General features: G+C 38.4%; 1 protein-coding gene across 2 annotated transcripts in view; it reads left to right on the forward strand.

The window, feature by feature from the left end:
* Positions 1 to 25,956, forward strand: part of SLC25A36 (solute carrier family 25 member 36) — a 40,565-nt gene extending 14,609 nt beyond the window's left edge. For both annotated transcript variants that reach the window (XM_082221930.1, XM_082221931.1), the window contains exons 2-7: positions 2,255 to 2,425; positions 7,432 to 7,509; positions 11,786 to 11,886; positions 19,707 to 19,773; positions 20,104 to 20,393; positions 21,115 to 25,956. In XM_082221930.1, coding sequence (XP_082078056.1) covers positions 2,255 to 2,425; positions 7,432 to 7,509; positions 11,786 to 11,886; positions 19,707 to 19,773; positions 20,104 to 20,393; positions 21,115 to 21,308 — 901 coding nt within the window. In that variant the 3' untranslated portion in view covers positions 21,309 to 25,956. The remainder of the gene's footprint in view (positions 1 to 2,254; positions 2,426 to 7,431; positions 7,510 to 11,785; positions 11,887 to 19,706; positions 19,774 to 20,103; positions 20,394 to 21,114) is intronic.
* Positions 25,957 to 26,614: the final 658 nt, after the last annotated feature.

Below are 26,614 nucleotides of genomic sequence, written 5' to 3' on the forward strand. Positions count from 1 at the left end.
TTATTGTTGTCTTTATGCCTCAATTAACTATGCTTGACTGTTCGCTTGTAGACCTAAAGACAGACCTAATGACAAAAGCCTAGTGCTCCTGTGCTGCTCACAAGCAAGTGTTATCTCTTTAAAAATGCAGAAATTTAATCTACTTGGTTTTCATGAGGAGGCAGATTCCAATTTGAAGGACACTTGAGCAGCAAAGAGCATTTGACTGATAGCATTCTGCAACCATTAGGGGACCACAGTTTTTGCCTAGGCTCAATATCCAAGCCAAAAATTGTGGTCACCAGGTTGTTTTCCCGCCTTCTCTACCAGCTTAATTTAGATTGCCTTTACCAAGGGAGCTAGTCCCCTTTTCTTTCATGAAAAAGGGGCAGGGAGCAGAGAAAGTATGGCAGCTTTGACCACTGCTTGGCAGAGGTGCCTGTAGTGACCTCACCAAGCTGTAGTCAAAGAGCAGGATCCTTGGCCACACATTTGCCAAATAACTTCTATTTTTTTAATGAAATTTTTATTGATTTTACAAAGTTTTAATACACATAAACAAACAAACACACAAACAAACATGTATAATTTCATATCTTTTTTCCCTTAAACCTTACTTCATCGACTTCCCCATACCTCCCCTTTCTGCATCCCAATTTCCAAAATTATTTCAGCAAATCCTAACCATTTGCCAAATAACTTCTAGACTTCCTCTGATACTTAAGCTGAGGGAAGCAGCAGGCACAGCTCTTGGGATGATTCCCATCCATCTTCACAGCTTCATGCTTGGGAGGGACAGTGGTTGCTTGCCAGCAAGCTATAGAGCATTCACCATGATGGAAGGTGGCAAGTGAAAAACCAAGATGCCTATAGTTTCAATTTGGTTGGCCCTTTCAGCACCAAAGGCCTCAAGGATTAGAGCTTTCTAAATTTTAAGAATAGCATTGAACATTCCTCAAATTAAGGGTGCACATTTTATTTTTGTAGCACAATATTTGAATATGTCCACTGTGCTTTGTTGGCTTTCTATTTTTGCTTATTTTCTGGCAGTTTTTCATGTGCTGCTGTGGTGTATTTGAACATATGCCAAGTTACAGTAGTTTGTTACTAGAATAACTAGTCCAAGAAACTAAACATTTACACAGCAGACAATTTTCTGCATTCATGTGTTGTAGCCTCCACCCCTCCTTCTCTGAGATGCTCTGGCACTCCCCACTCAGCCCTGTACCACTTTTTCATTCTTAATAAGATGTACAGCTATGAGCTGGGGTGTTTTTTTTGATGGGTATTTCACTCATCTTTCTTCCTGCTGCCACCACAGATAATATTTATCTAAAGACTTCACTTTTGAGAGAGCCAAGTAAGAGACATGCAGTGTAGTGACAGTTGTTAAAGAGAAATAATAAACAAAGGTTATATGATTATTTGAGGCATATGATTTTAATTGTTATCTTATTACAGTGACATCAATTGCTATTATAATGCTTTCCCTATAGTTCTTGACTAACAAACCATGCTTCCCATCCTCCACCAACTTTCACACCCTTTCTCAGCTCCACTCTGCACTCCACTGACTCTCAAGTGTCATACCCCCAACATTGAAAACCCCTTTCAAACGTTCATCCAAACATCACTCTTCACCAGCATTCAAAAGTCTCTCTCTACCCCTCCCTAACACTATCGTAATTCTGCTAATATAGCATAGTATTGCATGCAAAATCATATAGGAAAACACTGGAACATTGTATCATGCAATTTTAAACAACTGAACTAGAAAGTCTAATTGTATATCTTGGGTAACTTAAAAGAAGGTTGAGAGAATGCAATCGACTTCAACTTGAGTTAGATCTGATAATGAATATTAGAAGCCTTAGCTATTCAGCCATATTTACAAGATTAAGCGAATGATAGAAATTAAGTACTGAATGCTTATGAAAGGAGCTGTCAACAAAGAACTTTTTTAGAAAGAATGAGTTGCAATCTTTAGTTGTTTTAGTACAGAAGCAATACTGAAATCCATATTATCAAACAATTTGCTGAGGATTTCTTACAGGAAGTGCATGTCTCTGTTAAATGTCGTACATGCATGCACTGCCTACAAAGCATAACACAAGGGCAATACTACACCAAAGCTTTGCTACTTTTGGAAGGAAGTATTCCTCTGTCAAGAGTCTTGCCACAGTTCCTGGCTATCTTATACCATCTTGTAAAATTGCTTGATTGTAGACATTCTGCATTCCTTGATGACTTACTATTTTTTTCTTCTTCTTTGCAGATGTGGGGGCACCGTAGGTGCGATTCTGACATGTCCACTAGAAGTTGTAAAAACACGGCTGCAGTCTTCCTCTGTTACACTCTACATCTCTGAAGTTCAGCTGAATACTGTGAATGGTGCCAGTGTTAATCGTGTAACTAGAGTTTCCCCAGGGCCTCTCCATTGCTTAAAGTGAGTACCAACCCTCCTTGAGTTTTCCTGTTTTTAAGTCTGCTGAAAGGTGCCCTTTTGCTATACAGTGGTACCTCTGGTTACGTACTTAATTCGCTCCGAAGGTCTGTTCTTAACCTGAAACTGTTCTTAACCTGAAGCACCACTTTAACTAATGGGGCCTCCTGCTGCTGCCGCGCCCCTGGAGCACGATTTCTATTCTGATCCTGAAGCAAAGTTCTTAACCTGAGGTACTATTTCTGGGTTAGCGGAGTCTGTAACCTGAAGCGTATGTAACCCGAGCTATCACTGTATACCCTTATGCCCCTTGAAAAGAGAAAATGATATAAGGAAAACTTCAAATAAGACATGCTGGAGATGCACTTCATCTGCTGTAGGTAGTCTTCCCTGGCTTATCCTTACTCCTCTGACCTGCAATGTGAGGTTCTGCAGGATTTTGATATTACTGTAAAAAAGTGACTGTCTTGGGTTATATGGTAAACCAGAGGACTGTACACAGTATCTTATGTTGGTTAATTTATTTGCTTTATATCCCACCCTTCTTCCCAGAGGAAGGAGCCCAGAGCAGCAGACACAGCAGTCACAAAATATATTTTTTAAATACTAAAAACAATTTTAAAACATTCTAAAAAGCAGTTTAAAACATTCTCAACCAGTTATCTCAGGGTTGCCAAGAACAATGTCTTTCAGCCATAACATGCCTAGGTAAACAGGAATGTTTTTAAATTTCTCTTGAAAGCCAATAATGAGAGAGACAGACACATCTTACTAGGGTGGGGGGCGTGTCACAGATTCCTGTCAAGGATCATCACAAAACAAGCAATAAATGACTTTTCTTCTGTTATCTTTATGGCACCTTCTTTTGAAGTTGGTTGCTTCTGAGCTTGAGTTTTCAGGTTTTAGAAAGTAAGCTCCAGGTCACGGTTTGTGCACAACCGCCCATACTTAAGACAAGGTGCAATCCTATTTGCAGACAAGAATGTGCCCTGCCAGCTGAAACCCACCATTTTGATCCATCTTTAATGGGTACCAAAAACAAAAGTGCCTGATTACTGTGCTCTGATATACTTGACATGGAAAAAAGGGGTCTTGCCTTCTCCATTTCTTCTTGCACTGATATCTGATTGTTGACAGTAATTCATACTGGATACCCTGGAATCTCTGGATGTTAGTGTTAATTATTGATCTATATTTCATTCACACTTTTGAAGGTTAAATATTTGCGGAAATGGTTGTCTTCTGGCTTGAGCAAATTTAGATTTCTTGAAGGAAACTAAGTCCTTGAAATGGAAAATAATAATAATGGCCTGCTGCACAGTCCTTTGCATTTTGGCTTCCTGTCTTGAGATACAATTGGTCTCTAGAAAGAATTCTGTAACAATATTTCGGAATTATAATTCTATCTCTTCAGTGTGACAGCTGTCTGGCCATCAACCCAGTTTGGAACATAGCATGACTGCCTCCTTCCTACATACATTCTTGGGTGTTAAGACTACCTCTTGGTAGTTCCATCACCCTCAGAGGTTGAGGGAAGGAGTAATCCAAGAGAGGGCATTTTCTGTGACAGCCCCTAAATTGTGGAATTCCTTCCCCACAGGTGAGCATCTGGCACCGTTAATGTACACTCAGGTCCCACTTATCAAACACAATGCATTGTTGATTGTTGATTAGGCGAGCATTTGCATAACAAGCTATTCCATTGCAAAGCTAGTGTCATAGTGGTGGGGACTGTGCTGTGTCCCTCCCTCCTTGGCAGGGCAATTGGTTTATTCCACCCTTTCCTTGCTTGGTGCCCTCTCTATGTTTGGGGCTGTAACTTATCAGGCAGGTGTTGTCTAAAATGTCTGGAGGGCACCAGGGGAAAAGTCTGTAATAGGCTGCAAACTGTTTCTCACCGTAGTTTAAAGAAATCTGAAGTGGTCTGGCTATCAGACAGATGAAAGATTGCTGCTGATTTGAGTTAAGGTGTGACAATGAACAACCACTGCATGAAGAACCCAAGTGTTGCTATTTTTGAAATAATATGTTTATTAATTTTTGAGAATACAGCGTTGTGTTCTTGAATTTTCTTTGCAGCTTGCAGTTGTAGGATCTATAACATGGAATGATTTGGGCATCTTTCTATATGAACTGTGAACAGTTTATGTTTCTGTAGTGCTTATGTAAGTAGGATTACAAATTTAGATCTGAGTCCAAAGGACAAAACTGTTCTGATAGAAAAGCGCAGAGAAATCATTTGGCAGAAAACCCATAAAGAAGAAGTAGATTAAAATGTATTTTCATCAGTATTTCTCAGACAGTAAGAGACTTGTACAAATTTGTTTTACAGATTTGTTTTTAGCTAATAGTTGTGTTGAACTAGGAAGTCCTACTTTGGGCATTCTGTCTTTTCAGTCCCAGCCACCTCATCCCATCTACAGCATGGATAGGTAATAATGACCTGTCTTACAGTGTCATTGTTAGAAGAGGGATCCATTGTAAGAAAAGAGGGATCCATCCTCCTGTGCTGAGAATGGGCTGATGGGTTGTCTTCAATCATGCTGCCTTTTCTAAAGTTTTCTAAAAGCATAGGCAACTGTGGGGGTACTGAGATTTCATACTTCACTCACTTTAATTATTTGTGCTTATGGGACTGAGAAATGTTAAGGAGTGGCAACTAAAGTGCCTGGAAGGCTGCTGTATTCCTCATGGGTTTCTCCCCCCCCTAGTTGTAGAATCAGGATCTGCACCCTGTGGGATACTTAATGGTGGCATGCTTGACAATTCCAACCTGAATGAAAGTTTGTCTTTTAAGATTAAGAAATGGCTTTAAACATAACAATGAATTAACTACAATTCCTGCAGTATCTTTCATGTATTGCTTGCTGTGCTGTTTGTTGTTGGTGTTGTGCAGTGACATACTCCATAGTTAAGATTGCAAAATCATACCTTACATAATGAATCTTAGATGCATTGGTATTCAGGAATCCAGCTGTGCAACATACCTCAGACCTCTCAGCGGTGATTACAAATGGCACAGTGTAATTTACAAGCAAATCCTTTTTAAAACTACATGCTTCAAACGTGACTTCTGATCTTGCACTTGGATAGAAGAATGAGGCAGAACGAGATTTTTATTCTAGTGCAGCCTGCATAAATAAACTGAATCTTTAAATCACTGTGTTGAAATGAATGTAGATACTTGGATTAGTTCAAACAGTTCCAAGTGAATGTCTCTTGCAACATTGTTTGTAGATTGCTTAGTTTTTTATGTCATTAACCTGTATTTCTGTTTGAACAAGAAGTGCTTTAAAGAAAATTTGACATTATTGGACACTTTATCTGTATTGATAAGCATAATATGGTGCATATTGCAACATGCTGATTAGATAACAAGTTTGGCTTTGAACCTAAAGTTACCTGAATTCATCCTGAATTCCTAGTGCCCTTGGAGCACTAATTTTTAAGGGTTATAATTTAAATACCCAAATGTTAAGTGCCGTGTCTTGTTCCCTGATACGTGTATTGTCTAACTCTTCTCATCCACCTTTAAACAAATTCTGTGCTGACTTCTTAGGAAATGTGATTTCTCTTTAAAGGCACTTTTTGATGTGGCCAGTTTTTATTTTTTATTTAACAAAATTTATAGGCGACTTCCCGTTTACACAGAGGTTATGTTCTGAACCCTCGCATGCATCAGTGAAATTGCGTGAAATGAGGAGCTGCCTGTCAGCTCAACAAAGCTCTGCTGTTGCACACAGAAGATTCCCCACACATCATTTGAGTTGGTCAAGGAAGCCCTGCTGTCCCTCTGACTCACCAGGAGACTCTCCCTGGAGCCTAAAGAGGATGTCCACTTCAGACTGGGAAGGGTCTGCTTGCCAGCTGGCAAAGCAGTGGGGCTTTGCTGAGACTCATCAGGTCTCTTCCCCCACTTCTGGCTTTCTGGGGCTACATGTGAACTAAATGATGGTGGGTGGGTGGGTGGGTGTGCCTGTACTGCTTGATTTTTTTAAAATTTTTTAAAAAATCCTCCAAGTAGTTTGCAGTAATAATAATAGTTAAAAACAGGTATTAAAAATAATCAAAAAATAATCATAAGAAGCAGGAGCTTGTCCTGTTCTCTGTAAAAAGGTCATTCTTCAGGGCAACCAAGGGAGACTAATTCCAATGGCCAGGCATGAGCCCAGACTAGAACACGTCTAACTAATATGTGTCATCCAAGAACAGTTGCAGCTGCCCCAGCTCTCAGCAATTGCAAGTTTAAATTATTCTTGTATCCCACCTCTAGTTAGGAGCACAGGGCAGCCAGCAACACAAAATTAAACAATTGTGCAAGAATAAAATCGCCAGGACCATTCAATCATAAAAGCACATTAAAATCAGCAGTGACATTATGTGTTGTAGTTTTAGCCCTGGTTCCCTGCATGCGAGTAATTGTAGGGTAGACTCAAGAACAGTTAAGTCAGCATTCTCAAACTGTGGACCAGGGCCACCAGTGGGCCTCAAGACCACAGTATCCTGTGGTTGGACAGATACTAACAGCAGCTGCTCTCTGCATGCACAGTGCATACACAGGAATGGTTGTTGCTTAAGGAGCGAGGCTGCAGCAATGCAGCGTGCAATGTAGGAAAAAAGAAGTGAATGGTGTGGCTGGGGGTGAGAGTGGAGGAAGAACTATGGAAGGCGGTAGTGGGGAGTACTTGCTCACCGTAGTTCAGAACTCTTTGTAGACAAGATCCCCAGTCAGACAGGGGTGGGATGATGTAATGCATGGAAGTTGTGCTGGGCTGGGATCCTGTCTACAAAGAGTCCTGCAATGAGCATGGGATTTGCTTAAAAAAAGGAAAATGTACAAAATTACAAAAGAGCCCCCAACATTTGTTTAGTTTCTATGGTGTAGAAAAGTGCTGTGTATACATATGCCTGTTTGTATATGTTTAGTGCTTCAAAATAAAATTATTTGATTCGATATAGCTTCAGTATTCCTAAATATGTAAATTATTACATGTGTGCTTCTTTTGCAGAATGATTTTACAGAAGGAAGGCCCTCGCTCACTTTTCCGGGGATTGGGTCCTAATTTGGTAGGCGTGGCTCCATCCAGGTAAAATGAACAAATGTTATCATATCTTATTTAGGATTAGGTGATGTGTAGAGTTTTCCAGAGTAATTATGTTATCACACAAATAAATCTTCTAATACTTTTCCTTCTTTTGAAGCCACTGGGCAACATTTTTGTGGGGTCAGCGGATGATTTGACTCCAGATTTTGCTGGGGGAGGCAATTCCTGCCATTTCCTTGCTATGCCTATGCTGGTGGCTGAGTGACCTGAGTTCTGGGTCCATTGGAGGATCCATGGGGATTTGAATCCAAAGCCCCTAGTGCTTGTCACCTGAATCTCCCCATTTCAGGGCTTTCCACTTGCTATCACCAGTGATCGCTTTCCACCTGTTAGGCTGCAGCTGTGATCTCTGCCATGGTGAAGCCCATCACCACTCTTCTCCTCTGCTGGTGGAGGCCAGCAGAGCAGCACCTAGCTGGCATCCTACCCCCGACTTCTCCCCAGCAGTCAGCAATACAGGGCTAGGATTACACTGTGAAACTGATGTGATTTCATTTGGAGGTCGACAACAAGTCCTAGAGGTTTTCTGTTTTTTATGCTGTACAAAATACTCAAGTGAAACAGAAGAATAGACTTAATGGAGATAATTTGTTGCTTTGTTTCTGTAGAAGACAATAAATGTATGGAATGAGCGATGGGGAAAAAATCATTAGATTGTAATGTCAAAAGTGCTGGAGGCATATGCCAAGAAACAGCTGTTCTGTGCATGAGTCACAGTGGCTGCACGCCCAGTTTTGGATGTGCACTAAGAGGCAGTGATCTGTTTCCTCTGAATTCACTCCAGTCACCTTTTGTACGAAATAAAGATTTGATTCTGGCAGGTCCAACTTTCAGCCCACTCTCACTCAGACATGATATTATTATTCTAGGTAGTTTTTTTGCTTTGTGTGCAACATACTGCTTTTTCAGTGCTGTATCATTTCCATTTTTGATATTGCTCTGCTTAAAGTTTCCATAATGCTAAATACTGTTTGCTTTTGTTCTGCTTTAAGCTGTTGCCACGTAGGCAAATAATTGTAGTTGTTTGGTAAGCAGAGGGAAGAAGGACCATTTGTATATCCTTAAAACAAAGTGTAGATTACAATAGTGGGCTAATACAGCAGTCCCAGGCATCTTGTGTAAAAAAAAATCATTATGGCTGGTTTTAATGGAATTGTGTCTACAAAATAACACTGTAAAAGCTTTTTTTTTGTCTTGTTCCTCATTCAGAAATCGCAGCTGTATCTGATTCCTTCACAGCCATTCTCTTTGCTTCTTAATATTAAAACCCTGACTTTAGGGTTGGAATTCAGCCAAAGTTAATTTCTGGCTGGTTAGTGCCTCATATAAATCACATTTATTGTGCAAAATAACAGACAATACAAACCACAGCAATATAAAAATGAAATAGGTTTCTGTCTTGATGATAGATCCTAGTATTGCAGCCTCCACTCCTTACTAAAAGTTTCTGCTGAAACAGCATTTTTCTTTTTACCTAGCCCTTTTCTATTTCATAAATATTTGGGCGTGCTGTTGTGCACAGTATTTTTTAATATTGTGGCCCATACATTTGTGTCTGTAATATGAGTGCAGCAGTAGAGCTGGAAGAGGCTTGAAGGCGAATGGTTCATTTTTCCTCACCCACCGGATGCTTTCCTTTTAAACTTGTCAATAAGAGATTATTCTGTAGACACCATCTTGCATTAATTTGCAAGGAAAGTGGGCAAAAGTAAGATGCATCACATAAGATGGGACTAGTATTCTAATAAGTTTAATGCAATAGTTTGGTGTATAGCTCCTTAAGCCATAGAAAGGTGCAGGCAGTCTTGTGTATTTTGTGTCTCAGAATTAGCCTCAGGAAATAACTTAACCTGTTTCTCTCTTTCTCCTAAAAATGTGGCTGTGGACTTTACCCAATTTTCATGCTAGGCTTGTCCATTTGCTAATGTATTCTCAGGCTTATGAATGAACATAGCACACTTTTTCCAGTCATCAACCATGGACAAATACTTTTTTGTTTCATTTAAACATCCACTAAGTAGCTTTAACAGCTTCTCTCTGTTTGAATAAGCTTGTTTCTTAACATGTATAGCATACACCATTGATTATGGATTCCATTTTGTTCATTACATCACGTAAAACAACCACTTTATCAGGTCCTTGTGAAAGGCCACATGTTTGAGGAGCTAATGATGTTAACTTAATGTTCTGTTTCATGAAGACTTAGAGGCTGTTCATATAGCAACCTCTGCTGATTGTATGTGGGGGGGGGGTTGGGTTTTTTTTGTTACAACATGCAAAATGTTACTACCATTCAAAAGTCAATGTACATCAGTTAAATTTTAGAGTATTACAGAAGTATTCCTTGGTGTGTGCTTAATTACTATTTGTACATTAAATATGTTTTAAGGGACTTCTTAGGTAATTAGAATAGCACCAATTTGAAACAAAGCTGTTAAAATAATATATATAATAAATATTGTAGAAAATTCTCTCCTGCCCCCTTGTGGCAAGATTATCTATGTTGCAAAAAGTTGATTATATGATTTTTTAAATTATTTTTTTTGCAACAAATATGTATTTACTAGGGTAGTTTGTTATCTACTTTAAACATTTAAAACTAAATATATATACTTGCCTATCAGGCACTTTAAAACATCTCAACATGAAAATGAAGTGAAGCACTAGTTTTTGTGCTGGATGTAAATAGCTTCTTCAGGAAATGGCTTGCAGCTGTTCCCTAGATGTTGTTGGACTACAACTCCCATCATCCCTGAGCTCTGGCCTTGCTAGCTAGGGGTGATGGGAGTTGTAGTTCAACAACATCTGGGGACCCACAGGTTGAGAAAGGAAGGGCTTGGACCACTTTTTTAAAAACGCTGGATTTTTTAAGAATCCTAGCTCAAGTGTTAAAGAACTTTTTACTACTTAGTTCTAATTAGTTAATTAATTAAATTTGTATACTGATCTTCATCTGTAGATCACAGGGTGGTTCACAAAATAAAAATACAAAATTGTATTCACCAGCTGTGTTAACAAGTACACTGTGTGCTCCTACTACAAGTAGCTGTTGCCTGGTCAACTTTCTTTGTCTTCAGTGACTGTGGAGAGAGAAACTGTGATAGCAGGTGATTCATAACGCTTGCTTGGGTTAACTTGCAGCTGTAAGCAAGGCCCCTTGTGGGTGTCTCTTGTTTTGATTAGAATAATATTTTTTTCTATCTTGCAGCTTTAAATGTGGCTGCATTTTGCATTTGATTTTTATTTGTAATGTTCCATTTGGCAATGTAAGATAGTTTCTAAATCTCTTCTCTTTTTTGTAAATATAAAACTGTATTGAAGCGACTTCATAATACAGTGGTACCTTGGTTGTCAAACTTAATCCATTCCAGGAGTCCGTTCGACTCCTGGAACCATTCACAAACCAAGGCACGGCTTCCGATTGGCTGCAGGAGCTTCCTGCACTCAAGCGGAAGCTGCGTCAGACATTTGGCTTCCAAAGAACGTTGAAAAACGGAACACTTACTTTGGGTTTTCTGCGTTTGGGAGCCAAAACGTACGAGTACCAACGCGTTCAAGAACCAAGGTACAAATGTATGGCAGCATCTCAGTACAGTGGTACCTCTGGTTACGAACACTCCTGGTTACGAACGCTTCAGGTTATGAGCCCCGCTAACCCAGAAGTAGCTGCTCCTGGTTGTGAACGTTTGCCCCAGGATGCGAACGGAAATCGCACGCAGCGGGAGGCCCCATTAGCGAAAGCACGCCTCAAGATAAGAGCGGTTTCAGTTTAAGAAATTAAGTTCGTAACCAGAGGCACCACTGTATTGCCCTTGCTTGGTGCTCTTGAAGAATCCAACAGAGGGTGAAACATACCAACTTGTCATAGTTCAGACCTAGCCATTTTGTAAGTCAGAACTTTTTAGGTCTGAGGGAAGGTGGTCATTGTCTTGTGATTACAGTACTATTCTAAATGGTGTATTGTTTCCACCTCACCCAGCCCTTAACAGCAGGTTCTAGTAATTCCTATGATGCATATCTAAGAGGAATTGGAAGTTCAGAGTGTGGTGAGAATGAGGATCTATGCTGGGGTCTTTCTGCAGAACATCTGAAAAAACTAGCACTGCTTCCTTTTATTGTTTTCAATGGTACATTTATATTTCAATGGAGAAAGAGACCTATCTGCTTGGCATGCACTTTCATGCAACTATCATCACTGTTACTAGTTTTACTACAAAGCTATATTCTATTGATCATATTTAACTTGTTTTCCTTTCAGAGCAATATATTTTGCTGCATACTCCAATTGCAAGGAAATGCTGAATAATATATTTGAGCCAGAATCTACCAAGGTACACATGACCTCAGCTGGAGTAGCAGGTAAGGATCTGTAAATTTGTGCTTTAATTATGTGGAAAGCCTTTTAGTGTTAGAGTGGCTATGGTGAATGGGGAACTGCAGAAATACAGGAAATGGTTGGTTCGGGGTATAGCGGCAGAATGGCTGGGCAGACTATCTTCTGGTCTTAAATGCTACGTATGAAAGTTTATGGTTTGAGAATGAATAGAGAATTTATGGTATATGAACAGACTTTCTTGCTGTCATTCCAGGTAGCTAAGTCATGTGGACTTAATTTCAAATTTGCTAAGCAAATTTTATAGGAACTAAAGAAGCCAGCAATGAGACTTCTCCTTGCCCCTTCATTTTATTTTGAAACTCCTTCCTGTGTTTAGACAACTGCTCTGACTTTCTGTGATAATATACCAGCAGATTTTGGTCACCCTCCTGTGCTTGAAATATTTAAAATTTGCTGCTGCAGTATTAGGTAATCTGCCCCCCCCTCCCTTGATAAGGCGATAGAAAGCCAGTAAATATGTTTTTCCTGTTTTGGAGGTGAATAAGCCTCTTGGGGAAAGAGGGAAATAAAAATGCAATCCAGCACAATTCTTTGCAGTACTGCTGACTTCATGAACTTTACTCCAGAGTCATTGTGCATGGTTTTAGAGCCTGTGGGTGCAGTGCTGTACCCTTTCCCCCAAGAGTAGCCCCACCTGAACCAGGGGGATTTACTGAATGTTTCAGTTCATGGCTTAAATGTAGATTCTTTTTGTGTACTTCCTCCAGCATAACAGCCATGACGTGTTTTGTAAAGTTTTTTTATTTCTGTTTCTTCAAAAGAGAAGAATGGGGCTAAAGTGGGACATAATGGTTCTTAATACTCTATGACACTTGCAGGGAATATGATAGCTTCTGCTGTGAATCTTCTCTATATAGCATACAAATATTTTTAGACACTTTCAGAGTGGCTCACAAATAGATCTGATGAAAGAAAATTATAATGGCCCAATAATTTAACCAACCCTGTAGCATAGGGTTTCTCCCCAACTGGGCACTGTGCCCCAAATATTCTTTTTTTAAAACATAAAAATGTTAGATCTAAGAAATGAATAGAAAAGAAAACTGTGTTTTTAAGATAATTGTCTGGCATGCTTAGAACTGTACTTCTAATATAGTTTATCTCTTTTTACACTCCACCGAAGGAATCCATTGGGAATGAAATGGGTTTGGTGGGAGAGGGATAACTGTGTGATTGGCTATTCTTTTGAAACTGCACCTCAATTAATTGCTTCAGAGGCTTTGTTAATATGAAAGACTATTCTGTTACCTGTGTTTTTTTTTCCTCCAGAGAAATTTCTAAAGAAATATTATTTCTCTTGACAAAAGAGCAGAGCAGAAGATAAGAAAATGGATTAGTAATCTTAAGATTATTTTTTAGTTTATGCAATGTATATTGCACACAAAAGGTTATTCAGAACTAACTAAAAGGTTCCTTATCTGTTTTTCATAAGAGATGTGCATCTTTGCCCAGTTAAATAAATGTGAAAATCTGATTTGTTGGCAGGTTTCATATCTACATACATGTCCAGTAATAATTTCTGTATTGGTATTTGAATTTTTGCTATTTAAACTCTGGGTTTACGAAACTTAAATTTTGAATCTCTTGAGACACTTAGATTTTTCTGTTTGTCATTTCAAGACCTGTACATATTTTATTCTGCTTTTAAAATGCGAAGCTGCCTCTTTTGCACTTCTGTGGCTTTGATCTTACTACTTGAAATTATTTTGCTCTTGTGCTCATGCAATACTGACGGAGCATTAACATTCAGCTTTGCAGTTATGCACCTAAACCACATGGTTGGTGAAAGAATGTCCCATGCAGATTGGCTCGGAAGGTAGCTATTTTTTTCCTCTTGAACTAGCATAGCTTTAGGATGCTAGAAATCCCATAGACTCCATTTTAAAACCTCCGCTAAAGATGCATAAAATACTGATTCATAGTGTTGGCTGTGTAGCCATATAACTAATATAAAGGGCCGTTAACATAGCTTGTGAGAAAAAATGCTAACCTTGTCACTTTTCTAATTGCTTCTTAAAACTTTCATTGAATGCACTACATTATGCTATTAACAATTGTACCCACAAAGTCTGTTTTGGCTTAAAATTCAAAGTTGCTTGAACAATTAAGAAGTATGAGGCTTTTTTCTGTCTTAGCTTCTCAAAAAAAATATATTTTATTGAAACCTTGTTTATAGATGTTTTTATTGCTTTCATATCACTAGCAATTGTAAATATATATACCATTTGATTTGAGTCACTTGACACCAAAACAGTCTCAAAACTACACACTCAAAATACTCTGTTTCGGTTGTGAACTATTTTTTAAATTAGCTTTTATTTGAAACCTTGTAGACAGTATTCCTTTTTAAATTTCTAAAAAAAAACAATCTTTCAAAGTCTGAAATGTTTAAAATTCATGCTATTCTGTACCTAGTCTTTATTTTACTTTTACTGTCTAACGAAGGAGAAGCATTTTTGTCAGACATTTTTTCACAATCCTTATTGGAGTTGCTTATCATCCTTCATTCTGGAATGTATTCGGGGTTAAGTTAGACAAGTATACAGGGCCACTTGTATTCAGCGATAGAATTGCTGCAGAACCCAGGGGACCCTTAGCCAGCCAGACTGCCATCATGCTCCCATTCCACCCTCAATATGTTGCCTAATGAGTTCAGTCAACAAAATGCCTTATTTTTTAAGCTCCATTTGCTTTGCTGAATAGAAATAGCAAAAATAAACTGTAGTCTAAGAATGTAAAGAAAGCCTAATTGGCTTTTTTCCCCTTTGCAAACTATACTTGTACAGGGAAATTAACAGAACTCCTCAAAGATATTTAGTTGCCTCAGTTACAAAAAAAGCTAGTTCCAAAATGAGTCTATCATCTCAGTCTAAAGCCTTGCATACACTCCAGTGTGCCTACAGAATGTCAGGAAGCCAGCCAGCAATAAATCACAAGGAGTACGTGAAGTTAACTATTAGCAGAAACAAAGCTTGCTCAGAGGAGCCAGGTCTAATTAGCACAGCAACTCTTCCTGGTAAATCTTGTCCCTATGAGGCAGTTTTGGGGACTGAAGATCCCCACCTTTCCGTAGTTGGTTAAGTCTCCTCCTTTCACGAGTCCTTCGCAAGCAATCTGAGACTCCACCGGCATGTCTGTCTCTGCTCTTTCCTCTTCATACCACTTTGGGTCCTGTGAGACCAGGGGGAAGGGAGCTTGTCACAGCAGAAGGGGAGACACCCTGGCTTCTTCACCAGTCTGACTCATCTCTGTCCCTTGGTCTCCATCTGCTCCTGCTTCAGATTCTGGACTTCTCTCTGCTAGACTTCCTGCTCACTAAACCCTGTTACCTCTTCAGCTTCCAACAGCACCTCCTAGTCATCACTCTTTTCTCCCTCTGACCACTCATCATCGTACCACCTGGACTCTGATATGCCTTCCTGGTTCCTCCCACCATTCCACTGTGTCCAGCCAGTCCATGACAAAGAATTACATGATTCAGTTTAGTATAATATACCCCCTTGAGTGTGTGGAAGCTGGGCATTTCATTCTACCTTGTCCTTTGAGGTGGTGTTGCGGTGAGGTAGTGCATTGTGAATTTCGGAGTTTCACACGTAATGGAGAACAATGCTACTTTGGGTGAAAGAGCAGTGATACTTTCTTTTGTGATTTTGTTGACACTATACACCCAACTGTTTGATGGAACAGTTGGAAGCTGTTGTGTTCTAAGGAGCATTCCTATTCCATCAACTACAACATGCTCTGTAATCTTTGATAACTTCAGGGCCTTTACTATTAAGTCATTTGCTGTTTTCATAGAACCAACTCATAGACAAAGTTTAAAAAGTTGTATGGAAGATCTTTTGTCAAATTACGCTTAGTCCGGCTTTCCGTTATAGCCCATTTTGAGCCAAAGAGGGAAGCTAATGGCTTAATTGAATTATATGATCTGTTCTAATTTTGTCTGTCTTCCCTTTGCTTTATACTTCCCAAAGACTCAAAATTAGCTTAATCTATAACTTCAAACATTTGTAAAATAGGTACAAGTTATTCAGTTCAGGCATGTCTCAAATTTTAAATTAAACTGGTTTCAACCTGACATTAAGGCTTGTTTTTTCTGCCCATTGTGACAAGGTTAGCATTTTTATTTGACATGTGCACATACACACCCAGCACTTTGGGCTTTTAAAAATAAGTATAGGTAAGTATTTTGCAAGCTGTTAAATGGTTAAACTGCTGCAGATGGCAGAAATTTCAGTACTCAGTGCATTTTGCAAAACTTTTTTTAAAAAAATACCTGTGGCCTGTACTACCTTTTTTCCTTTTTTATTGTTCTAAACTTTTTTAAAAAGTTAGATCTCACATTTACTAATTCACAAATCCTTCCATTGGGATTCAGTTTTGTCACATATGTCTGATGAGGTCACTGCTTGTTGTTATGATACAGAAAAGCCTGTGTCTATTTTAGGCATTTACTGTACATTTCTCCCGTGAAAAGAGTGAGATCGTGTCATCTCATGCTCCCCATCCGCAGGTCACTTCCTGCAGAAATATGGACTAACTTAAACCTCGTGAGTACTGAACTGAGCGTCTCTTGCAGCCTCTAGCGTAAGAACCACACCTTGGGTTTGTAACCACTCTTAAACAAACAATGTAAGGGGAATATTTTTATTTGAATTCCAGTTGTATACATTGTTTTAATACATCACCCAGCTATTCCTTCCAGTGCAGCCTGGGGAAAGGTGGAAAAACAGTTTTATGGACTACTGTTGCGTGTTTAGCCAAGTTGGTGAAATTACATTCCTTATTGACAATCCATAGGATTCCTACCTTTAATTTATATATTTCTATTTTATTTAGGCAAAATATTTCAGAACTGCCCTTAAATAATAGTACAGTTAACTGTATGTGTCACCACACTCTTTCCTTTCTATTTAAATTTTGTTGGCATAATATGTATTCACATGCATTTATCAATACATTATCCCTTGCAAACAAAGACAATGCAGATGCATACCTGGGATCTTAGCTGTTTTATTTTTAAGCTTGTTTTGCTCCAAAAATCTTGAGAGAGAGAGAGAGAGAGCTCCTTCTTTGGTTAGAGGTTCACATGAATTGCTTTTAGAAATAAACAGCAAACTGAAATAAGGCCTATAATTCCCATTGCATACTAGGACTTCTGAGTAAAATATAAATATATACATAGGATTGCACTGAGCAACTTCTTGTTTTGTTTCATTTTGTTTTAATGGAGCCATATAAATGGCCTTAAATATTTTGCATTGAATTCCAGTATTTAAAGATAATAATTAACTAAAGCATTATGCGTTTACACAAACAAAAGGGCTTCTTCCATTCACATAAGGGACTCTGATCCAATGGAGGCTCCTACTGGAGGATGGAGAGTTAGAAAAGGTCATTTTTGCTGATTCCCCACCCCCTAGCACCAGTCCCATGCTGTTCTGGTAGTCTCCTACCCTCTGGAGCAGATGTTCAGGGAAAAGAAGGAATTGGCAAAACAAAATCTCTTCACTTTCCTCTGATCATGGAAAATTTGGATCCAGCCCTATAGATATGCAGCTGGATTAAAGCTGAAGTCATATGTAGTCACTGTTCAAGTGCATTTTGGTATGAGACATTCCTATGAGCAGCATTTGAACCCTCATAATACCTTTTAAAATTTAGCCAAGTTTTAAACATGATCTGATGGATTGATTCAACAACTGCCAAAAGAGTAATCCCTCTTTTGTAGCATGTGCATTTGTATTTGTGAACTTACCCTCCAGCAGTTTTTTGTGTCCAAGCACCTTAGTGCTTTTAAATTTGGGATTATATATAGCTGAACATTGCTTAAGTCTTAAAAGTAAAAACGGGGCACAATCTGCCCAATGCTAAATACTCTTCTGAGTTACATTAAGTACTTTGTTATTTCCTCAGATGGAACAAGGGACATAAACATTGTCCAACATATGCAGTGTCTTGATTCTCTTCCTTTTTAGGCTTGTATAGGTTCCAAAGATGCTAAGTATAAGCATGTTTGCTTGCATTTATACCCAGGACTTGAAGTTGGGTTCATGGAATGTTGTACCCAGTCTCTTCTCTGCCTCTATTCCCCTTTAGATTACCAATTAGAAATACATTAAGGCTATAGACCTTTACACACTTACCTGGAAGTTAGCCGCCTTGTACTCAATGGAGCTTGCTTCTTAGTAGACCTGTGTTTGCATGTGCTGTAGGCAGTAAACATCACTGGCAGACAGACCATTTAGTTAACTCTCCATAAAACCATTTCATAGTGATTAATCTAGGGCAGCTAGGGCACAGTTCCTTTTGTGTCCTGTGTTATATCCCGTATGCATGGGCAATGTCTAAACCAATTCTCCAGGTTTGTTGATTTGTTTGAACACGTATGAAACAAAAAAAAACCTCCCACCATTAATGCACTTACGCAGTATTTCTGTGGCTAAAAGCTAAAGATGATGCCTGTGTTTAGGAAGAACAATGACTTGGGGGATGCAAACATTAAAAGGACCTTAACATTAGCTAGGCATATTGCCATTTAGCCAAACAATATTAATTACCAGTTCTGCTTCTGTGCAAGTAATTAAAGTGTGCTTTTTGTGACATGAAGTAAGAGAAAGTTTTGTAATGTTAACTAAACCTTAAAACAGTTAAGATCCTTTGGCAGTTCTTTTTTTAACCTTTTCATTCACATTTCCCCCCCACGTGAATACCAATAGAGATTGTCCAGGGGGGCGGGGGGAACTGGTTTGCAAACATTCCTTTTTGTGTAGTTCACTAGCAGGCTTTTCCATTCTGTTTTGAAATGTGCATGGGAGATGCACTGCACATGATGCTCCTGAACACTCACTTCTGCAAGAGGAGAGCAGGATTTGCATGGTTAGAGGAATAATTTGCTTGTCATTCCAGTTGAATAAATAGTAATAAATTGGGTACTTTGAGCACAACAAATTTCCAACCTCCCTTCTGCAGACATTTTACCTGATATGCAATGCATTATATATTATAACTGTACAGTTCTCAAAAGCTGCCCTCCTGTACTGCTTTTCTATTCTTTATGGTAGTGTAGTGTAGGAGATATTATTTGCAAGTGGCAAAACAATCACACTATTGGCTGTTAATACCGTTTAGATTTTGAGTAGCTGTCTTCCTTTCACAACTCACTTTTGTATGTTTGTACAAGTATTCCTGGGACCAACCAAAAATCCTTGCTTTTACTGCTAGTGGAACTCACTGGCACAATTAATACAACATCCTGCTAAATTATACTGTATAAACTATACTGTGTTGATGTACAGTAACGTGTCTCTGAGCTGTACAACATTAAGTAGTTAACGTGTTTTTATGATCTGATTTGTTTTATAAATTAAATTTGCAGAGAACATTTTAGACTCTTCTGGCATGCTTTAGTTTCACTGCAGTTTGCTTTTGTTTGGAGTGCATTTAAATTCAGTTAGCCTAGTCTCACTCTGGCTGTTTGAAAGGTGTCAAAAAGGGATTTGTATGAATAAATGGGCACAAATTGGGTTCTAGATGTACTTATGGCTAGTTACTAAGAAGAATAAAGAGGCTTTATTTTACTTTATTGAAATCTTGCAAAAACAAATATTGGCTACGATGGACTGGGGGAAAACAATAAAATGTCAAGATGCCTACTTTTGGTTTTTAACCATTAGCATAGCACAGGTCAGTTTGTATCAACTTGTATCTTTATTCATGTTTTAGCTTTGCTGTTTTTCATTATGTTTGCAAAACTAATCTTCCTTTTTTAATATTTATTTAGGTTTCACTGCAATCACCGCAACCAATCCAATTTGGCTAATAAAGACACGATTACAACTTGATGCAAGGTATTGAACTCTTTAAAAAAATGTAAATATTGTCCCCAATGCTATTTGATATCTTTATGAAGTTGCTGGGTGTGAGGTATCATCAGTACCTCTTATGATTTCTGTAACATCTGAATCAGTATAACCTGACAACTGTTTCAGTAGATCTGGGTTAGTTTTAGATATCATTTCAGTGTTCATAATAAAGGTGTATGTTTTCTGTAGCTTGCAAGTAGACTCATGAAATGAAATAATGAAATGGGAAACTTTACAGATATGGTGAGTGGTGTCTGCATCTGGCAAAATATAATAAAGCTCTTCTGAGTGTTGAATTTCTCCCCCCTCTTTCAGGAATCGTGGAGAAAAACGGATGAGCGCTTTTGAATGTGTGCGCAGGGTTTATCAGACAGATGGAATTAAAGGCTTTTACCGAGGAATGTCTGCGAGCTATGCAGGCATATCAGAAACTGTTATTCACTTTGTTATTTATGAGAGTATTAAGCGAAGACTTTTGGAGTATAAGTCTGCTTCTGCTATGGATGAGGAAGATGAAACTGTCAAAGAAGCATCTGACTTTGTTGGCATGATGATGGCTGCAGCTACTTCGAAAACTTGTGCTACATCCATAGCCTATCCACACGGTAAGGGAGGCTTTTGTTAAGCAAATCAGCAACCAATTTTTTTTTTTCCCCGGTCCAAGAAGATAAGTTACTTTCAATACATTCATCACATTTTGCCTTTGAGAACTGTGCACAAGTTGTCTAATATGTTGCTTTTGAGTACTGTTTTGGCTAATAATAATAAAAATAATAGTAAATTTTATTTACCCCGCCCTCTCCAGCCAAGACCGGGCTCAGGGCGGCTAACAACCAATTATAAAAACAAGTTGATTAAAATAACATTTAAAAACAAGATTGAAATACAACATTAAAACATTAAGATGCAGCCTCTTCACTGGAGGAGAAAGGAAAAAAGAAAGAGGGGGAGGGAATCAAACTGATTCTAAGCCAAAGGCCATGCGGAACAACTCTGTCTTACAGGCCCTGCGGAAAGAAATCAGATCCTGCAGGGCCCTGGTCTCATGAGACAGAGTGTTCCACCAGGCCGGAGCCAGTGTTGAAAAGGCCCTGGCTCTGGTTGAGGATAATCTAACTTCCTTAGGGCCCGGGACCTCTAGGGTGTTGACCTTATGGACCTTAAGGTCCTCCGTGGGGCATACCAGGAGAGGAGGTCCTGTGGGTACGAGGGTCCTACAACAGATGAAATAAGTAATGCATTGTAGAAGTAGGCAAGCATTGTAATCCTTCCAAGATTGTGGAAAGCTGTCCTCAAGATAAAATGTTTTCTCCTTTTTTGATGCAGAGGTTGTACGAACAAGACTACGGGAAGAAGGAACAAAGTACAGGTCTTTTTTCCAGACACTGTCTTTGCTTGTGCGAGAAGAAGGCTATAACGCCCTATACCGTGGCCTAACAACACATCTGATTAGACAGATTCCAAACACAGCTATAATGATGTCTACGTATGAAGTGGTAGTCTACTTACTGAATGGATAGCAATATTACCAGCTGTGTTCAGGAAGATGGAAGACCAAAAGCTTGCAGTGGACCATGAACTCTCAGTGTGGGTAGGTAGGAGTAAATCTATCAAGAACATGCAGCTATGGACAAAATGGAAGGCTGGTAGGCAGTCATGCTGCCTCATCATATGGCATCTTTTGCAATGTGATGATCTGAAGCTGCTCCTAAAGGATTGCCTTTAAACTCCTCATATTTCAACATTGCAATTTTCTCCTATTGTGTCAACTTTTCTAACGCTATGCAGTGAGCATCAGACACTTGGTTGTGAGCAAGGAGAGGCATAACAACGTGTGTTCTCACTGGAAAGCGTACATCTCTTTTCCGACTCGTGTTCAGTGCTGGTTTGAAATTCATTTTCTGTTACTGCACAGTAGCCAGTTTGAAGGGTATGCTTGTGTACATTTAAAGCAGATTCATAAATGCTTATCTCTTGAAACTCCACTTTTGCAGTCTGAAATAAAATGAAAGACGAAGATTCACTAAGCTTCCCACTTTACTACCTCAGGGGATCTGACAGGGATCTTAGGTTTCTTACTACAGAAAAGGTGGTCTTTATTTGTCGAGGTGAAGATGGGGGACAGGCTGTTTCGTTTTGTATCGAGTTCCAGTTGCTTTAATATCAGACCCTGGGATTTCTAGTGTCGCAGCAGTATACTGTTTTAATTGCCCTGAGTATTTTCTACCATGGAAATAGAGAAGAGCCTTAAGATCCACCTGAAATCAAATCGTCCTGTCTTCAGTTTTGTACAATTTGTGTCCATAAATCCCTTTGGAACTGAAAACACCTCTAAATGTATTAAGGATCACAGCATTGTGGAGCAAACCACCAGCAAAGAGAAATTGGCTTGGTGTGTTGGAAGGGCTTTTCGCATGCTGCTTTTAAATCCTTGAAAACCAACAAACAGTATGTGATTAAACAGCAGGATATCGGGTGCTTATGCAGCATTGTGCTCGCTTTAAACAAACTTAAGTTCATCTAGGGCTTTTACCTGAACTAACCTAATACTGCAGTAACTAGAATACCAAACTCTACTAGATTTCAGTAACACATAGGGCACACTTCGGCCATGTCCAAAATTGATTGCTAAGATTGTGGCTTAGAATGAACCAGAGAAGATAATTGAATATCTTTGGGTTTAGGCATCGCTTTTTGCTTTATTCCTTGCTTCCTCCTGAAGCACTTTGCAGAAAACCACACAAGTGGTTTTCCCCAATGTTTGGCTTTGAACATCTTAATGCTTCTTATACAGCATTCACTGCTGTATAAAAGCAGACATTTGCATGATTCACATTATCTCTGAAAAGCAACATCGCTAAAGCAGGCCATTCGAAATAATGCAGATAACCTGTTGGTTCTAACAATAAACACACCCTACATTTTTACCTTTTAACATACATCCTGTCATTACAATGTAGCTGTGTTAAATGGTAATGACACCAGGGGAGAAGATTTGTAATTTAGAGCACAACCCTGCCCAAAATCTAGTACTTTCAGAGTGCAATCTGATGCTTTTCTCCTTGGGAATAATCCTTGTTGAGTTCAATAGGACTTCTTCCCAGTTAAATCTTTATAGGATTGCACCCTAAAGCAGATAAATGTTGAGTGTGTTTATATCTCACTCACTTAAAGCAATTAAACGTAAGTGCTTCCTCTTGGCAGTCCTGTACCCTAATCTTTGTAATGCTCAGCTCATGCAAAAGTTGTAAAAAAATGTGACATTTTATTCCTCTGTGAACTGTGCATAAACAGGCATATCATGGCTTTATTTTGCTAGGCCAAATAATGCTGGAACTGTCAAATGTGTGCACAGTCCGAACAGCAGTTTCTTTTGGTTTATGTGTCCTCTGGCCTGTGGCAGAAATGTCTCAATGTAGGCTTGCAAACCGTTGGTCTGAAGATAGTCTTCAGCACTACTCCTTGCTAGAGTCACTAATGAAGAACAGTGACCTGTCAGATTTTTTCAGTAGGGAGCAAACAAGTCTACTTCTTTTCCTTAATGTTGTAAGTGATCTCATTATAGCCATTATACGCACATTACCATAAACTTGGCAAATGTAGTCATATTCCTTTAGTGATTAATATGAAAACCTATTTAAAGGAACTGTTCTTCAATAACCTCTGTTTTAAGCTAGTTTCTTCCTGCATATAAATATTTGTAGATTTTGCTGCTGACATCCATGGGTAAGAAATGGCAGATGTGCTAAAGGACAACACAAAGGCCAAAGTGTGGAATGTTAAATTGTTTAATTATAAGCCTGAGTTACTTCGGTGGTGGGGGGAGTTTTTCTGTGTTTTTGGTTTTTCTAAAAGTCAACACTTAGGTGGATTCGGGCAGCCAAGAGTTCCCCACATTGTGTAGTGATTGTGAGTGGAATTCCAATGGTAATAAATTGTCTAAACAAGTTTAGTGAACCATACTTGTTCTGAACAGTCAGATCTAGTTTACTATGTGACTTACCAAATCTGTCACAGGAATGGAAACCCTTCCAGAAGCTATTTCAATGACTTTGAAATTGCATGCAGTCACACAAAGTCAACTACATGAACCCACATTCTCTGCTCCTTCAAAACAGACCACTCTATCCCTGTATGACCACAACTACCCCTAGGTTTAATGGAGATGTTTTAGTGTCACCGTGGGAGCTTCACTTTTAATTATCACAAGTTCCATGATTTTGCCTGATAATAAGAAATGTTACCTTTCCAATTGGAAAGGTCTACATTTGTTCAATGTGGGTTGTAATAAGTTTACACTCCCCTCATATGTAATAAATTTATTACATATTACATTTATCGTATGTAACAAATTGGGAAGTGGTTATTTAATGAAGTGAACAATTTTCTCTAAACATATTTGCCATCGCCACTATACTTCACTTAACCCATGATCCTAATAGTAGCAAAATTTGAATCCGTAAGAAAGTAATTCTCTTTACTGGTTAGAGTCTCTAAGACAGTTGATGTTTCTTCCATTTAACCGTCTTAGAAATAACACTAGATTGCAGACTCTTGATATTAAAATCCTATCTTTTCAGCCTTCACATTTGGCTTCTAGCATTTCACAGGGTACTTCTTTAAATGCAGCTATTATTAAACCAATTATATGTTTTTAAACTATTGATACCTCTGGACTGTTTCCCAAAAACTGTCCATAGCTTTCCTTGTATAATTATAACAAAAACATGGTTGAAATATTGTCAGTGATCGGTCGGGTAGGAAATTAACACCATTTTAATTCAAGGAGAAATTCTTCCCGTCCTAATTGTGATTTGGCTATGTTAGTAAAATATATCTTTGATAAAGTGGAGTTCAGCCACAATGCCTTGGAAAATCAATATTTGAACTACTTCAAACACCCAATTTACACACTATAATTGAAAACTTGCTGTGAGGCTGTATGTATACAGTAGGCTTGACCAGAAGGTGGCACTATAGTACATGCCAATGCAGGAAGGATGCATCCTTGAAATAATATCTGGTGTGTCAAACTGTTTTGTGTTCTGCTCTTGAAAAATATTTAGTTGAGTGCCATACACATTGTGGGAATGAGCCATAACAGATGCTTTTAAACAAGTAAACCTGTACTTTCTAAATTTTTGTTCCTGTGTTTAAAATTCAACACAAAACAGCATTAAACCAAGGAATAAACATGCATATTGCACAGCTAGAATTGAAAGAGAAAGTTCAAAGTCAGCTTTGGTTTATAATTTTTAAAATCATTATAAATAAACTTTGTTCTTGGATATACACAAATGGTTTGAATGGTTTGAATAAAGGTTTTTGATTTACACAACAAACAAGTAACACACATGACTAATTTGTCATTATAAGGCACCAATGCAAAATACTATTTGGCTTAAAGTCTCTTTTATCAGAAAGGGATTTTCTGACAAGTGTCTTAGATTTTAATCCAGGGCTTGGAACTAGAGCCCTACTTTAGATGTGCCCAATTCATTTATTTACTTCCTTTTTTTGCAAGCTGTCTTGAAGTTCTCCTTAGTGTGAAAAGTGGTTTGCCATATGACATTGGGAAGCTGCAACCTAAGAAACATAAAGCCAAACCTGCTTGGGCATATGGAGTTGTGTATCTTGTTTGTCTGAATCCCAGCCCAATGTTAGAATGCTCCACGCCTATACTCAAATCTCAGATGTTGAATTTGTTTGTTTGTTTTCCATTCTGTTTGTTTTTATCTTAATAGTTGTATTCTTTCTGATAGCAGTATTCTTAAAGAATGATGGAGACCTACAAATTGGAGACTCTCTTTCTCAAGTTTCTTTTTACCTTCTTGAAACAAGCAGAACACTGATGTGTGCCTATGTAAATGTATTACTCTTTTAAAAATGCTGATCTGTTTCTGAAAAGACCTGAAGTTCTGTACAATTTCAGTTTTATTTCAAAAAGTCTGCATACCCTGTATATGTGAACATACCGTAATGCCCTAGGAAACCATTATTATTTACCAATATTCCAACATTCTGCTGCTCCTGTGGTTTGCTATCGTTCTTGCATACCATGTAGTTGGCTGTCAATGATGTGCTTTAAATACTTTTGTATTTATATTATATCGACAACTTTTTGTTTGGACTGCTCAAAACTTCAAAAATAAAATGTGTTTATTCAAATCTGTTAGCCTTGCATGAGGTCCCCCCTCCCTTTTGTAATGGAATACTGGCCAAAAATATATCCTCCATGCCCTACTTTTCTGTTTATTTGCCTTATACAGACTGCTTAATGAGTTTCAGTTGGTGGGGGGGATTCAGCAAAGGCTGAAACACTAAAGGGGAATTTTATATTAATATTTTTGTACCTCACTTATCTGGTCATAGAGCACCCAAAGCACCTTACAACAAAACAAAACAAAACAAGTCTCTCATTACAAAAAAAAATACACATTTTAAAAGAAGACAATTTAAAAGTGGTAGTCAAAAACAGTCTAAAAACAGTGACACTGAAAGTGTTGAAATAAAAGAAACATATTCAGTTTGTCTAAAATACAGTGAAGAGGGAATTGGGTGAACTTCCATTAGGACAATATTCCAGATCAGGCTGACAAGATGAAAAGCATAAAATTTAATACAAGATTAATATAGGGGGAAAACCATGGTTTCAATATTTTATTTCTTTATTTTTAAATGGAATATTACAATAGGAATAGTTTGTAAAGTTTTGCATTGTGTGGAAAAAGTGGGCAAAAGTAGTAGGAAGTCAAAGGAGAGTGCCTGAACTTATATGCAATGAAGTTTTATTAGTGAGGCATCTAGTGCCTTGCTTGTCTTGCAA

This window comes from Podarcis vaucheri (genome assembly GCF_965113315.1).
Source record: "Podarcis vaucheri genome assembly, chromosome: 5".
Classification (NCBI taxonomy): Eukaryota; Metazoa; Chordata; class Lepidosauria; order Squamata; family Lacertidae; genus Podarcis; species Podarcis vaucheri.